General features: G+C 45.4%; 2 protein-coding genes across 2 annotated transcripts in view; one reads left to right on the forward strand and one right to left on the reverse strand.

Annotated features, from left to right (window-relative positions):
* Nucleotides 1-6,817, forward strand: part of DOCK5 (dedicator of cytokinesis 5) — a 68,922-nt gene extending 62,105 nt beyond the window's left edge. Inside the window, exons 47-52 of the mRNA XM_061472422.1 lie at nucleotides 28-165; nucleotides 273-439; nucleotides 1,147-1,324; nucleotides 3,133-3,271; nucleotides 4,716-4,831; nucleotides 6,590-6,817. Of these exons, the coding sequence (XP_061328406.1) occupies nucleotides 28-165; nucleotides 273-439; nucleotides 1,147-1,324; nucleotides 3,133-3,271; nucleotides 4,716-4,831; nucleotides 6,590-6,688 (837 nt within the window). The 3' untranslated portion in view covers nucleotides 6,689-6,817. The remainder of the gene's footprint in view (nucleotides 1-27; nucleotides 166-272; nucleotides 440-1,146; nucleotides 1,325-3,132; nucleotides 3,272-4,715; nucleotides 4,832-6,589) is intronic.
* Nucleotides 6,818-11,496: 4,679 nt separating this feature from the next.
* On the reverse strand, nucleotides 11,497-15,040 carry GNRH1 (gonadotropin releasing hormone 1). The gene is made up of 3 exons (XM_061472425.1): nucleotides 14,837-15,040; nucleotides 14,043-14,138; nucleotides 11,497-12,164 (listed from the first exon to the last, which is right to left on the reverse strand). The coding sequence occupies exons 1-3, from the start codon at nucleotides 14,975-14,977 to the stop codon at nucleotides 12,126-12,128; spliced, it is 276 nt and encodes a 91-aa protein (XP_061328409.1). The 5' UTR covers nucleotides 14,978-15,040; the 3' UTR covers nucleotides 11,497-12,125.
* Nucleotides 15,041-15,682: the final 642 nt, after the last annotated feature.

The following is a 15,682-nucleotide window of genomic DNA, read 5'->3' on the forward strand; positions in this document are numbered from 1 at the left end:
GTAGCTTCTTTTTATTCCTCTTTTCAGATGCCGTTGTTGGCAGAAGGGATTAGGATCCATGGTGAGAAGCTGACAGAGCAGCTGAAGCCTCTGCATGACAGACTGACAGCCTGCTTCAAGGAGCTGAAGAAGAAGGTGGAAAAGCAGTATGGTGTGATCACTTTGGTAAGCATAGCTGGGTGTTTAGTGTCCTGCCTTAAAGAAACCCAAGTCTCCCTTTCCCACTTGCGAGTTAGCGTTACATGACTTACCCTAGTTGTGTTTGTCTGCAGCCTCCCTCCCTCACTGAAAGGAAGCAGAGCAGGTCAGGCTCTGTGGTGTTGCCCTATATTATGTCCTCCACGCTGAGACGGCTCTCTGTCACATCCGTGGCCTCTTCTGTGGTCTCTTCATCTTCCACGTCATCTGATAGCACTTCTTCCAGACCGGGTTCAGACGGGTGAGTAATCCTCAGCTTTTACCTGGGATTTACTTGGGTGGGGATATGCCTTCACCAGAATTAATTACTCTTAAAAAGAAGGTGTATTCTATACACAGTAGGAATTCTTACACATCAAACTTTAAATGGAAACTAATGTTGTTATTCCCATTTGCAGGTAGGGGGTTTGAAGCTCAGCTAGGGATAGTTCTGGGAATTGACTGTTTCTGAAGTCCCAGTTACATATATGATACTGAAGAGGGATGGAGGCAGTGTTTCAGATGCACACTACATTTCTTCCCCAGGAATGCTGGGAAAACAGAGCTGTAAGATACTGCAAGGTGATTTAGTTTGATGGGGTCTGCACAGAGGTACACAGTCGTATGGTACTTGTTCCTCCTACCTATTTGTAGTTGCCACACATGGAAAGATTTCCTGATGTCACTTCTCTGTGCATTTAGTTTGCATCTGTGACAGGCAGGGGGTCTGGTTGACCTGCTCAAGGTCCCACAGCAGACTCAGTGGCAGGGTTCAGCAGAAAATGCAGGTCTGGCAAATAGCTGGAGTAACTTAGGAGCACAAATCGCACTGAAAATGCCTTGGTCAGAGCTGAGTTTTTTGCAGTAATCTGGTATTCAAACTAAGAGATCACAGCTCTTAGCAGACAGCACTTTACATGTCTGATGGACTCATGTTTCATGTCTTTTCACTCTCGGTGTGGGCCACAGATCTATTCTGGAACCTCTCTTGGAGAGAAGAATATCAACGTCTTCCAGAGCTGAGGAGCTGCCCATGAAAGATGACGGTGATAACCGGATTAACAAACTGAAGCGGAAGGAGTGGAGTATTAGCAAGTCTCAGGTTATTGTAGAGAAAGAGCCAGAACCGGAACTGACTTCCAAAATGGTAAAAAAGCCTTTTAAACCTATCAATAGTAAAATCCCTAGCAGGAGCCTTTAGTGTTTCCATCAGCCATGTTTGTCATTGGGAACTTCACTAAATAGTGGGAGGGGTTCAAATACCAAAAGCTTTGGTCATCTGAGTCATTCTGGCTTTCTTTTTTATGTGGGAAACTTGTGTCACAGACCCAGCTGCAGTTTGGCTTTAGGTACACACTGGAAGCATGAGGCACTGGTGTTTCATCTAGGTGCTCAGTGCCCTTGATTCTTGTAGGAGTGGAGGACTCTGTGATGCGCTCAGCCCCATGTTCTGTTTTTGTTGGAGCAAGCAGACGGTGCGAGCCCACTCAGAGAATCCAGCTGTCAAACCAGATGTTCAGCTGCTGTCAGTCAGCAGCACTGCACTCATCAGACATAGTGCACGGTGAAGATTGGTTTGGTAGATTGGGGAGTTGAATAAAGAAGGTCTGGTACTTAGGTCACCAGCTTGGGACTTGGATAAACTGGTTCTTCCAGCATGTACTCTGCTGCAGACCTCTTGCGGGAGGGCAGGAGTGTTTACTCCTTGAGCAGATCATTTGCAAGAGGAGTAAAAGAGAATCTCTATCCACACAGGAGTGTTGTAATGGGGAATGTGGTGGAGGTTGTTTGGCATTAAGGTTGACAGTGGGATTTAGAACGAACACCTAATACAAACGGATATGTTTCAGCCCAGAAGGAGAGTTGCTTGACCTTGGAGTATTACCCTGATTGATGCAAAGACTGTGTTACCCTGTCAGAGAGCATGGGAGAATTGGGCATCTGAGTAGTTAACCTGGTGATTCAGTGATACTGATTTGACTTAACACAGGCTGCATAAACAATGAGAAACACAAGTTCTTGTATTTCCCCTTTTCTCCCAAGACCTCAGCTGAATCTGGCAGGAACAGGTTATGCTGCTTATATATTCAGGAATTCTCATCAAATCTGAGTGGTGCTGCCAGCACTTGGAGCCTGCAGAATATTTATAAGAAGGGGGAAGGTGGTTCTAGAATCATGTCATTTGGTATTGACAGGCTTTCAACCCCAGAGGAAGGGCTGCGGTTGTTAACGTTAGGGGTTCATGAGACCTGGCCTTCTGCCTCTGCAAGAGCTGCCCTTGAATTCAGTGGGTTTAAGGCACAAACTGTGATATCAGCTGCTGCTATCACTTGATGAGGTAAAACTGGAGGGAAAAGATCTGGGAGTCAACCAGTTCACTGGGACACTGAGGCCATATTCAGGTGACCTCGTTATTTGAATGAAGAGCACAGAGGACGTGTGTGACACTGGAAGGAACAATATCTCCCAGGTCCCATACACGAGGGGTTTGCTCTGTGAAGCCTGAAATAGTCTTGTTTCACAGCCCTGAGGAGCTGGATGATACCAGTGGTCCTGATTTGCACCCAGATTTCATCCATGTTTTCTTCTTGGAAAGACTTAACCCCCTTCCAAATCTGTTCACAGAACTGCAGGTCAAATGCAGCAGTTCTTTAGCCTGACGTCTTCCCTTCTCAGTTAATACACTAAGGTCATTGAAAGCAGTTTACTATTGCTACACAATTAGTAAGGTCCCACAGAGAACTGGATGTGTCATAGGAGCACAGTGAATGCCTTCTGGCATGGCTCAGCTCGTGCAGCGCTTTCACTCTTACCGTTTCACCTGACTGCACCTCTGTCTCTATGCGTGGCTTTTCTGGAGCACGTTGATGCCTCTGTGACAGGTCTGGTTATCCCATGTGTGTGCAGCAACCTTGCTGACTTCTAAGGGGGTTGTTTACTCTCTGTTTCAACCAGGGCATGTCAGGAAAAGCACAAAGGCCAAAGAGTCTTCAATTAGGAGACAACAGACTGACTTTGCTTCAGGGTTCCTCGCTCCAGCAATCAACACCTCGAAGCCCACCCCCCATCACTCCCAAAACCCCAAGAACCCAAAGTAAGTTCCGTTATTTCAGGGCAATAGTAGGAATTGCTGTGTATTTGCTGAGGTGACCTCACTGGGGAGGGAGGGAGGAACTGCTCTGAAGTACTTCACAGAAAGTGACTCTGGGCTGCTAATATGTGCAGATGTTTTTGTCAGATAACGGGGTTTGGCAGTGCTATCAAAGGCACTACAATCGTACTTGTGACTTCCATATCACTTGTTGCAATCAGTATATCAGATGAACTCCAGAGAACAGTTTTTCCAATTTCTTTCTTGTTTCCTCCTGTATTGACTTGAGGGAAGGTATATTATCCCCAAGGAGAGCATCACATGCAGTGAATGTAGATGAGGGAAGGTATATTAAACCCCAAGGAGAGCATCACATGCAGATGCTTATAAATGCATCAGGTCAGGAGGTTACAGCACATACTAGAGAAGTATCTCCTGTGGGTTCACTGGGTGGAACTGCATCAATCCAGCATGGTGTTTCTCATCAGCTCTGTGGCTGGATTGTCTCAGCAAGCCCCGAAGGCTTTGGTAATTCGGGGACAGTAACTCCCATCACGTGGCAGAAAGTTTCAGGAGAAGCTGCTCTGCAGCTTGGAGGCTCAGCTGATAAATGTGATACCTGAAAGAGATGGAGTTTATCATTAGCAAAATGAGCATTTCCCCTTCCTTGCATATCCAGCAAGCTCTGCAGTTTGTTCTGAAACAACAGATCAACATGGCTAAGGTAAAATTGTGTCACCACTGACAGCTTCCTTGCTTGCTCTTGCCTTTCTCACTCTACTGCTCTGTTTGAAGTTCATACATAGGGCCTGACTGTCCTTCCTCCTAGAAGGATGTTATTCAGAATCCAGTGTAGAATATAAACTGAACTAGCCTAAAACTGTTGTGAGAGGATTAAAACCAAAGAATACATGTCAGACTGGGATGGAGTGGGGAGACAACCAGAAACACAAACAACTGCAGGAGTACTGTGTGAAGAAAGAGCTGTGAAAGGAATTTGAAACCTCACTCTTGTACTTAGCAAGCGGTTTTAACTGCCTTCAGTAGCAGGAATTCTTCTGAAGTTTGGTCCTTATCTGCTCCATCAGTTGGAGTTAAAATCAAAGTGAATTCTCAGGTTGAGGCCCAGGCTGAAAGGAAACCCCACTGAACATTGCAGATGTGATAATGGATTCAGTTTTCTCTCAGGCATGCATTTTTCACAGAAGCTTAGATTCACTGGATGAAGATAGAACTCTTCTGGGCATTTGGAACTTAAGGGAGATCCAGCTGTGCCTCTACTCTGACATAGCCATTCAGGTTTAGCTGCTGAAGTAGAGAACTGTACACAGACTAAAAGAGAGATTCATTTAATATCTTGTGCTTAAAATTCTGCATGGCCAATCCCATTTCTCATTCCTTTTCCACCTACTTGAATGTCTTTTCTCATTACTGTTGTTGCTTCTAGGTTTTCCCTCCTTGCAAGCTGATGGACTGGCAAGTGCTGGCTTACAGAGCACCCCACCTCCCCCTCCGCCCAAGAGCAAGCCCTATGAGAACAGCAACCCCAGGAATTCTGTGGAGGTAAGGAAATGAGAGCTGACATTTCTTTGGAAAACAGCTTTGGAGACAGAGACACCAGCGGAATTTTCCGAGCTGCTTCTAGGGTGGTGCTACTTGAAACTTGTCTCCTCGGGTTACTGGCTCACTCCCTGAAACCACAAAAGGATAAGAGGGTTTTTTGCTTCAGGAGGAGGCTGTCAAATGCAATCCCTTGTTTTTTGGATTCCAAGTGGGAGTTGTGTTGTCCTGGGATAGGCAAACTGTGTGTGGGGGTGGGAAGATCTGTTGGAAACAAACAGGCACAATGATTGAAACGTCTCAAAACCAGGATCAGCATAACCCAGCACTGTAATCCGGTCCTGGAAGAGAAGGGAAAAGAGTTCACACAGGTTCAGAAACGATAAATGTCTGCTGTTGAGTTCTCAGCTCAGAATAATCTGATTTGTCCATGTATTAGTCACTGAAACCAGTCTGTATTATATCACCATCTCAGTCACAGCCCTTTTCTCCAGTTCGTGAAGTTGATTTACGTCTAAGAACATCAAATTGCCACTTTTTTATGCTCTCAACTAATGTTTCTCTTATACTAGGGGATTGCAAACAGCTTGCAGATACTTCATGCTCAAATACTCTGGTCATTGTGTCAGAATCGTTTCATCTGCCCCTGAACCAGTGCTCCTAATAGGAGACTGTAATTGCTTACCAGTGCACAGCAAAAGAAAGCATCCTTTTGTAACTGTGCAAGGGCTGGATGTCTTCCCCAGTCCAATTTGCCAAGAGGATTTATGGAGTACTTTAGTGAGATGAACTGGAATTTGACCAAAAAGAATGTAAAGAATGATTGCTCTGACAGCACAGAAAGACAGCAAACCTGCTGATCACTTAATTCTGTTAGAGAGAGATACAACACTGGCATAAAGCCTTGAAGCATGGAATAAATAGGAGGGCTTTCTACTTTGCCCTTCATTTGGTCAGGATTGACTGAGAAGAGGCAGTATAGCTGCTGTAGGTGGTGTGAATGGTGGCACTGTGACGGCTCCAGGGATGCTGTGGAAGTCACTGGTTCAAGAGAATTAATAAAAGAGCCCCCTTCCCTTGAGGCTTGTAAGAAAACTAATTACTGACATGTTCTGGCTTGCAACATTGACCTTGGCTTGCAGCCCAATGAAAAGGATTCAGAGGCACTAAAAGGAGATTGTAAAAGTATTTTCTGAAGGGTTTTCTTGAAAGAACCCACGAGAGCAAAGCACAGGGAGCATCCTGCAAGCCCTTGTGCTGGGCAGGAGGCTGTGGCTTACTTTAGTAGACCTTCACTTGCTGCCATTTAATGCAGTTCCTTGTACCTTTCTGATTTGGAAGCATTTTGCATCCTTCTGACCCCTACTTGGTGCAACTCATCCAGCCAGCAAGATAAACATAGGTGAATTTTGAAACCATAAGGGAAATGATTTGAGTGCCTTTCTACTGCTAAACAGGAGTGGGACAGAGGGACAGATGGCTTTGACTTGAAGTTAGGTCAGAAGCAGCTAAAGTCTGTCTGCAGCTCAAGTGTATTCTAGCAACAAAAACGTACCTTCTCCTGTTAGCTACTGGGCCTCTGTCCTTGTTTGCCCTTGTGGTTAACTGCATGTAGTACTGAGAGGCTGAATTCAAAGATTTGGTCCTGGAAGAAGCATCAGGCAGTACAGGACCTTTGGGTTTTCCTGTTTGATGAAGCACAATGCCTTAACTTGCTGGCAGTGGTTCATTTTAAGGTGTGTTTTTGTTCTGTCTTCTCAGGTTGCTCCACCACTCCCCAGCAGACGTGAAGCCAAACCTCCCCCTCCACCCCCCAAAACCAGGAAATCCAGCGTTGTCTCTTCAGAGCAAGCCTTGTAGTGAGGATCAGCACTCGCTGGCGCAGCAGCAAGCACCCAGAGTGAAATGCCTGCTTTCTTTTTACTGACAGTGCTGGGGCTGTCTGCCCTGAACCCACCACTGATCTCGCCCGCCATTCCATTCACTCCCTTTGGGAAATACCAAAAGGAACTGATACTGTGACTGTATGCCCTAATCGCTGGTTTGCCTTTCCAGTCCTGACACACTAATCACATCGCAGGAGAGGTCACCCTGCCCTGCTGGAATTCTCCTCTTAGTCTTGTCTGTCGCGAGTCCCTGACGCAATGTCAGCAGCTCACTCCTAGTGTAGATGTGTCACAGTAGTGATTTGCACCAGTGTTTGGAACAAGGTAAGCCACGCCAGTGTGTGCCCTGCAGTGTTTTCACATAAGTTCATTACACTTTACAGCTGCACTTCCCTCCTCCTGTCCCTGTGGCATAGCCCAACCCTGATCCGCATGAAGTGAAACAGATCACAGCCAGCCCTGAGTTGTGAAATGTCAGCTCCTGGGATGTCAGGTGCTGGTGTGTGATGTGCAGTCTCTGAAGGTTCTTGATTGCAGGCAGAGACCTGAGCATTGTTAGCAGAATAAGGTCTTTTTTTTCTGCTAGTCATCGTATGTATTGAAGATGAAGTGCAGACATTCTGCCTTCACCTTAAATACATACATCTACCATCTCTGCTCTGAGTACTGGCAGTTGCTCATTCCCAATGGAGAGTTTAGGTTCACCAGTACTTTGTCATAATCTCCTTGTTGATTCTGGTTTTAACACTACAGAGCAGTTGATACTCCACCCTGAGCTGTGTTACCTCCCTGGTTTGTGCTTGCATCTGGGACTTGGTAGAATGTTTCATCTTGTGCTTTTTAATAGGGTGCAAAAGGGTTCCTCACACCAGTGAATATGTGACAAGAATAGAAGCTGCACTGAGACCAGCACTGTACTGGTACCAGCACCTGAGAGGATGGAGTGCGCAGCTCTAACTGTACATCCTGACCTCAGAACCAAAGTCTGAAAGTTACTGTAACCTTCACTTTGGCTGGGTAAATTCACAAAACCATAGCTAATTCTCATCCTGTTTTTTTCCTTGCACCCATTTGTGGCAGTTCTTGCACTCTGTTTTCCAGCCTCCCTTGATCTGGGTTTTTAACAGCCACTGGACTTTTAACGAAGCTGTTTAGATCTGGGATGCATTTGGAAGACTTAACTATTCACCGCTTAGTTTCCTGTTGCTTCCTCTAGCTCTCTGCAGCTTTTATTTCCTTGGAGGATGAGTTAATGTGTTTAATTTCTTTTTTACTTATTTGTTTCCTGTTCTGTCTGAATATCAGCATCAGTCTTTGTATAGAGAAGAAAAGGCACCAGACGGGCCTTAGACACAGCATTGCTCTGGGCCTGAGCACACACTGGACTCTGGCTGGTACAAACCAGGACATCCCCATTTGTGATCAATACTCCTCATTTCGCACCTTTCAGGGCTACTTCCTCTGTGCTGCAGCCCTGAGGTGGGAAGCCAGAAGACAATTCAGTTTCAAACTCTCTTGCAGTGCAGTTCTTCTCTGTTCAGGGAGAAGCAAAACCAAAGCAACCCCGGGGTGGTTTTTGTTCGGCCCTTTCTTTTGTTCTTACACATTCCTTTGGCTTCAGTGTGGTTCCTGTTAAAGAAACCTGCAGAAGCTGCATTTGCTTTGGTGCCTGCATGGCCCTGTGGAACAGGTTGCTCTCATGGAAGGATCCTATCGGATTCACGTCACAGAACAGGTTGGAGCCATTTGGAAGTTGCAGTCGCATCACGCACCTCTGCAGCCCTGTTGTTGCTTAGCACACATACAACTGCCTTCTGCATTGTTGCCTTCTCAGGGAACATCTTGGAGACCTTCCTGGACAACTTGACCGTGGTTCCCCCCTTTCTCTGGTGCATTGTAGGACTTGTCAGCTCCACATTATGGTCTTGGACGTAGGTTCTGCTTGACTTGAAAACCACAGGGTTTTCTTGTCTTTCATTTTTTGCCCACTTCCTCCTCTTGTAACCACTGTGTTCCTTCTGCTGCACACATGAACTGAAGGTTCAGGTCCTCTGAAACTCTTCACTTGAACAAGAACTTCTTGTCTTTTGCTTGAGGCAGAACATCAGGATGTGGTCTGAATTGTAGCAAAGTGGGTATTAACTCCACCTCTTGTTAATTCAGTGCCTTCCCCCATTCTGCATCTGCCTGTTACCTCAGCCTTGGGTGCACTTCTCTTTCAGAGCAGATTGGCTTTTAACTCCTGTGGGAAGCCAGCAGAAACAAAGGACTCTGTGTAGGAGTCTCAGCTAAGGGTTTGTCTGTTGTGGGGAAACAAACTGTCACCTGTGGGGATTCTGGTTCCAAGTGACTTTTGAGTCTTATTTCCCTACTTTTCTGATGTGCTTTAATCACTTTAACTCATACTTTGGGTTCTTTCTCTGGAGGAGGGAACTAGTCCATGCAAAAAAACCCCACTGGAGGAAGTCTGACCTTGGGAGGAGCTGTTCAGCCGATCTTCAGTGACCCTTTCCTAGTGCTCTTTGGTTCTCACTGTTTCGGGTGTTCCTTTGCAGTTTTGTAGATGAGGTTTATGAACGGCCTTTCATTTGTGTTTTGGTCTTTGGCTTTTACTGTAGAGCCACTCCTTAAGAAGCAGGGAAGGTGTTACCTTCCTGCGTGCTCTGCTTGCAGCCCACTGCCTCACCTGGCAGGTTCCTTAAGCTCAGTCTTGGTGTGCTGTCCATGCAGGTCAGGCGTTTCTCCTGCTGCCTTTGTTGTCTGGCCAGTTGGAGACTGTTGTAGCTGAGGCATCACCTTAACTGGAAGGAAAGGAGCAGCTGATGCCTAAAGAGCACAGAGCAAGAATTTCCTTCCTGGGATATTTTGGGCATTTCACTGGCAGATCTGCCAGAAAGGGGTTTAAGGTTGGGGGATTTTTCCTTCCTTAGCGTTGTTTTTGTTCTCCAGTCTGAAGTGCTGTAAATTCTCCCTGTTTCCCCTTCTTATATTTGGGAAACCAACTCACAAATAGGTGTTCCTTTTTGACAGGTGTGTTATTCACATTGCGGTGTGTGAGGAGTTCTGTTCTTAGCTGATATAAGTCAGCACCGGCTGCTTAGAGGTACGAGAAGGACTTTCTGTACTGATGCTTTGGGGCTTTGTGCCAGTTTCAGGAATGAGCATTGTCTTCCAAGTGTCAGATTCCTAAAGGCAGTTGGGCATTTACGTCTGTTAATAGGGATGGGGCCTGGCTCATTTTCATTAAGTGAAATAAGTGCCCGCACTTAGGAGAAATCCCACCAGACCACTGGTGGTTTAAGTGTTCCACTCTTTACTATGGTACTTCCCTGACTTAAATGCTGAGATTTAACTTTCAGAGTCAATTTAAGGTCTCACTACTTCGTTTTCAAAATCAGAATCCTCTTTCCACGTTCATTAGGTGCTTTTGGAAGTGTCACCTACTGCCTTTTAAACTGGAGGGCTAGAAATGGGAGTAGAACATTAACGTTGTCATCTCTGCACCCCAGAAGTGAAAGCAAACAGCAGCGTTTCTAGCCAGTTCATGGCTTTTGAATGAAACAAACCTCCAAGTTAAATACCGAGTCTGCAGAGAAGACAAAACTCTAATCCCATTTCATAGCTGTGCTCTTCAAAGCGAGTGTTACATGTCAAGTCTTAGAGGATTTTGGTTTGCTTTGGAGAAATATGCTCAACACTTGTTTTCTGGAGCTTTTAATTAAAACTTGTCATGCTGTGATAAATTCCTTTAAAAATGATGCAGGCTCTAATCCACATCAGGGAGGAGGGAAATGGACAGCTTTCCATTGCAGTGGATTATTGGATTAGGAAAGGACACTGATTCCAGTGAGAGCAGCTCTGTGATCTGCAGTGGCAGAAAACACCATCCTGTCTATGCAGTGGGTTTGGAGAACCTGCATCTAACGACCTTCACACTGTGCAGCCCGGTGTGTGCTCCACACGTGAACAGTGAGTTAAACTTGGAGTGATGATGGCTCAGATTTTCTCTCCTTATTTATTTTTATAAGTGTAAATGGAAGTAGTAAGTTTAAGATGTCTGTAATTTAACTGCAAGCTTTTTTATGGTGAAAGCATTCCTGACCCAGTACTGCTGCCTTCTTTTAATTCTTGTAATTAAAAGCCTTCTCTATTTGATATTTACTGTTGCAGACCAAATTATCCAGGGGATCAGGGTGAGCTTTTCCTAGGACTACATGGGAAAGAAAAAGAAAAGGAATAATGTAATTTCATTCAAAGGCACAGGAGGTTCACTCCTGTTAACATGAAAGCACCTTTAGGACTTTGTGGCACTACAAAGAGTACACAAAGGAGGATAGAGGAGCTTAATAAAGGTGAAAAGCATCTGTTGATGCTGTATTGGTCTGACTGTCCTGATTTAAGGCTGTCAACCCCTGGACGTGCCTGACTGCGTACTTCAAACCTGGTTTTCACATGCGTGGTCTGCAGTTGTCTGTTCTCTTCAGCAGAGGTGTAAATCCTCAGCAGCTCTGAAATTCAGCCCCAACATGCATGGTATTAATTGATGTAGTTTTTCATTGTTGGCGTTACAAAGGTTTAATGACATGATAAACCCTGGGACTCATTCATCTTGAATTCAGGAGGATATGGATGTTGTGTAACAGTATTTTGTGAGTGGTTTGAGATGCTGGGTGTGATGGTTCAGTTACAAAACGCACCTCTGCAGACTGCAAAGACCTTTCTCTTCTTCCTCTTTCTTTTAGTTCCCTGCAATTGAATCAGCAAAAAGTACAGCTTTTAAAGTGGCTCTGGAGAAAGAGCAGGAGCTAAGCTTTGGAAAGGGAGTCTGCGTCTCTCTGGGTAAATGACATCTGATTCACTAAGTCTGTAAAGCAAGGTGTATAAATTGTTGTGGTTTTTAAAATGTATTAACTGTTGTAAAGTTTGTAAATACCTTTTTAAAATAAATGTAGTTTTTATGAGTGAACCAGGAAAAAAAGAGCATACGAAGGTCTTTCATGCAAGGAGTACAGAAGCGCGAGTGGAATTACATCCCAGCTGTAAGTTTAGCCTTGGTTTTTATTGTTGCATTACTGTTTTATCCAGAGACCAGTGAGATCAGACACAGCCCTTGGCCAGGCATTGTCTGCATATGAGAAACAAAAGCTGTCATGTCCAAGTTCTCATTGCAGGACACAGAGCAGACCCTCTGCTGCTGAGTCCCCACCACTGGACTGGAACGTGTTCTCTTTTACATGCAAGCTGATAATCAACACAACAATTATCTCTTACTATTTACATGCAACTGCAGAGGATTTATTCACATACAGCAATCTGAGCAAAGTCCATTTGAAGAGAATTGAGGGGTTTGGGAAGAGAATTCTGATAGCTTTGACATGTTATTCTGGGTCTGTTCCCTTTGGCTTCACGGGTTAAGGCTTCTTTCGTCTGGCTTCTTCCATCAGACTTTCCTGTAGACACACACATCATATACTTCTTTTAAAGAGAAGAAATGACTTCGATAATGGCATTTTAAGGCTTGGTCAGATGCTCAAATGCTCATGGTCTACATGGGAGGAGGATTAGAATGACATAAACCTGACCCGACATGTTCTCTCTGCCACCTGCCCCGGGATCTGCTCACCCAGTATAATGTAACTGACACTTATAATGGCAGTATTCATACCAAAGTGCGTGACCAACTTCACATCTGTTGGTGGGCCCAGCACCGCAGCAGTTCTTGGAGTGAAACCCAGCAGCTGTTCAGCAGCACACATTGACAGCAGCTCAGGGCAAGCAGCATGAACTTGAACAAAGCAATGCCTCTGTGAGCTTGAGCAGTTGGCCAAGAGAGCAGAGACAAGAAGGCAAAAGCATCACAGGGTCATTACGGAGTGGCACAGTTGCCCTGTAACCATTGTCTGTGTAGCCTGGTGCTGTTTGAATGGAAACCGTGTTCCTGTGTCACATCCTGCTGGATCTGGTCTCCTGTCTGTTTGTTTCTGTATGTTCTTGCCTCAGAGTCAAAAGCCTGAGGTGTTTGGATGGATGCCCTGGCTGGACATGTTCTGGTTTGCCCTGATGTGCCTTAGCTAGGTGTATTCTTGTTTGTGCTCACTACCAGCTTCTCCAGGAAATGATGAAGATAATTGGAAGTGTTTTTCCACAGGGTGGACTGTTTCCAGACACCTCCCCTTTCATTGCACAAGATTCCTGTAGCAACTCCAGGAATGGGTTACATCGGAAAAGCTGCATCTGGAAAAAGCTTGACTTTGTTTTCAGTGTCATTAAGCAGCTAGAAATAAGAAGGCCGCATAGTTCAGGCTGTGCTACAGGAATAAGACATGCAAACTAAGGGTTTGATGCTGAGGTTTAGGAGCTTTTGTACTGATGTGCAAAATTAGCAGCAGTTTCTGAGCAAGCTGAAGAACTAAGTTGGAAGAAGAATCCTAGAATGGTTTGGGTTGGAAGGGACCTTAAAGCTCATCCAGTTCCAACCCCTGCCACAGGCAGGGGCACGTTCCCCTAGAGCAGCTTGCTCCAAGCCCTGTCCAACCTATATGTTCCATTTTATGTTCAGGACAAATAGGATTAAAGATGACCTAAAAAATATTTAATTTTCAGGTAGTTTAAGTAGTTCCTGCATGCAAACCCAGTGGCAGCCTGGCTGTGCCCTGCCTGCAGCACTGGTACTCAATTCATGAGCCTTCATTCAGGCCAGGTTCCTCAGTGAAAGCTGCAGTGCATACTTGAAACTTCAGCTCTTGGCTTCACAAGTGAAGTACAGATTGAGAGTTTCAACTTCTAGGACAGCTCGGAGACACTTCCCAGGAAGTGGTGACCATCTGGCCCCTTCAAGGTGTTGCTGTATTAATTAAAGAGCACATTTTGGCTTGAGAGTATTCTTTCTGTGGCAGTCGGTTTGGATGCGAAGTCTCTGCTGTCATGGCATTAGAGCATCTAATGGAAAATCCATTTCCCAGCCTAGGGACCTTGGGAGCAGCAGCTTCCATATGGCTTGATCCTTCAGCTGGCAAAGAGTGCCTTTTGAAGTTAAGCATCTGTGAATGCTGCATAGATTTATATTAAGGTGGAATGTGTGTGACTTGGTTTTGATTTAGTGGGTAACGACATTGCTGCACTGGAGCATAAGGATAACGTAGCCCTGTCCTAGGGCTGAGCTACTTGAGGCTGATGCAGACACTGGGGCAGAGCCAGCATTGCCACATGTGAACTGAACTTAATGCCTCTTCCTCCATCAGCCTTTTTTCTCTCCCCTCCATGTACATTCCCAGCCTGCAGCCATCCCCTGATTTTCCCATAGGGATGAAGTTACATCCATTACTCACCACGGCTTCCTTCAGAGCGCTGAGCCTGGAGCGCTGGTACGAGCCTGGGCATTCTGTCCTCTGCACTTCCCCCATTTCTGCCGTGTCACTTGCAATCTGGAGTGGGAAGTGACACAGCCTTGAGAAAGGGGTTTATTTCTGCTAAAGCAATGCTGCCCTGGTACAGATGAAGAGGAAACTGTTCCACTGCACAACTTCCATTCAGCTCCTCCCCAGGTGCCGCAGCCAGCTTCAAATCAGGATGCTGGGACTACCATTACAAGGGACTACATAGGAAGTACTAGAAAGGATGGGAAAGTCACTGGGGGACAGAACCTTCCACATCAGCTTTGTCATCCAGCTGCTTACCCTCTAATTCATTGCCATATGACAGCCACCCCCTGCTGCATCTCTGGATGAATGTTGTCTAAAACAGCCCATCAGAGGCTGAAATGCAGGGAGAGGATGAAATCAGGTTTAACCTGGAATTCAGACTCCATCATCTCTCCTTTGGAGCAGCCTGCCCAGGCCTCTCCATCTTCCTGTAAGGCTGGCAAATGTCATCTTACTCCAACAGTTACTTTCCAGTTACTGCTTTAAAAAGGGGGGTGTGTGTATATACATATGTATAGATGGATAGATAAATATATAGACATAATGATACATAGATATATAGACATGATATATAGACATAATGATACATAGATACATAGACATATATACAGTGAAGCTATGTCACCTCTTCTTTGCTTGCATCTTTTCCAGACAAGGGATCTTAGCTAAAGCCACAGGGTGTTGTACAGTCTAGAACCCACCTCCTGAAATGATCCCATCGTGTTTTCCGCGCTCCGCTTTCCTCCTGGTTGCAGGCCATAAGACCAGTGTTGAGCAGAGCAGATTTCCACAGTCAGGACAAACAGGAGGATGCTGACAGAGATCTTCCTGGACTTCTCCATCCTGTGAGAGAACACAACATCTTTCTGCTCATAACAACATCACAGCTCCGTTTTGATCTTACAGAATTAGGAGATGCTGCCATTCTGGATCTCTGTACCCCAGTGGCATCGTGCTGATGTGGGAGCTGGCTTTTTGAGCCTCTCCAAATGTGGATTAGCTCCTTATAAAGAGATTTAATAGCTGAAAAATCTGGATGAGGATCTACAGTAGGATTTTTGATCCCCCTTTCAGAGCTTCCAGAATGCCTGGACCTCAAAGGTTCCATGGAAGTCCCTGTGGGGGTTGGACAGATGCGTTAAGTTTAGCCGGTTTCTGTTCTATTATCCCTGCTCCTTAAGAAGTGCTGTTTGCAGTCCCTTCTAACCAAGTTTCTTCTAATACTAGCATCTGCAAGCACTGAACAGGTAAGAAAGAACATGGCATGCTGTTCAGTCACGTTACCTGCTTGCTGAGAGAGGTTGCAGAGGAGCTGCACCTCTCCTCCGTTTGAAAGCGCCCTGTGAGTGTTCTTGTCCTCTCAGGTTTTATACGCAACCATCCCAAGGCCAAACCCTTCACAGCAGGTGCCTTTACCTAATTCTATCTCCCAGGCTGCAATTTTGTTCTTAAAAGTGCTGTAATGCAGCAGGAGTAAAGCACATAATTGGAACACCCCTGCGCAGCTATTAAATTCAGCTGGTTTCTCAAAGAGCAATAAAAGTAAC

Source organism: Pezoporus flaviventris, unplaced genomic scaffold, assembly GCF_033815535.1.
Source record: "Pezoporus flaviventris isolate CSIRO_AGI_PZ_B2104156 unplaced genomic scaffold, CSIRO_AGI_Pfla_v1 ptg000071l, whole genome shotgun sequence".
Lineage (NCBI taxonomy): Eukaryota > Metazoa > Chordata > Aves > Psittaciformes > Psittacidae > Pezoporus > Pezoporus flaviventris.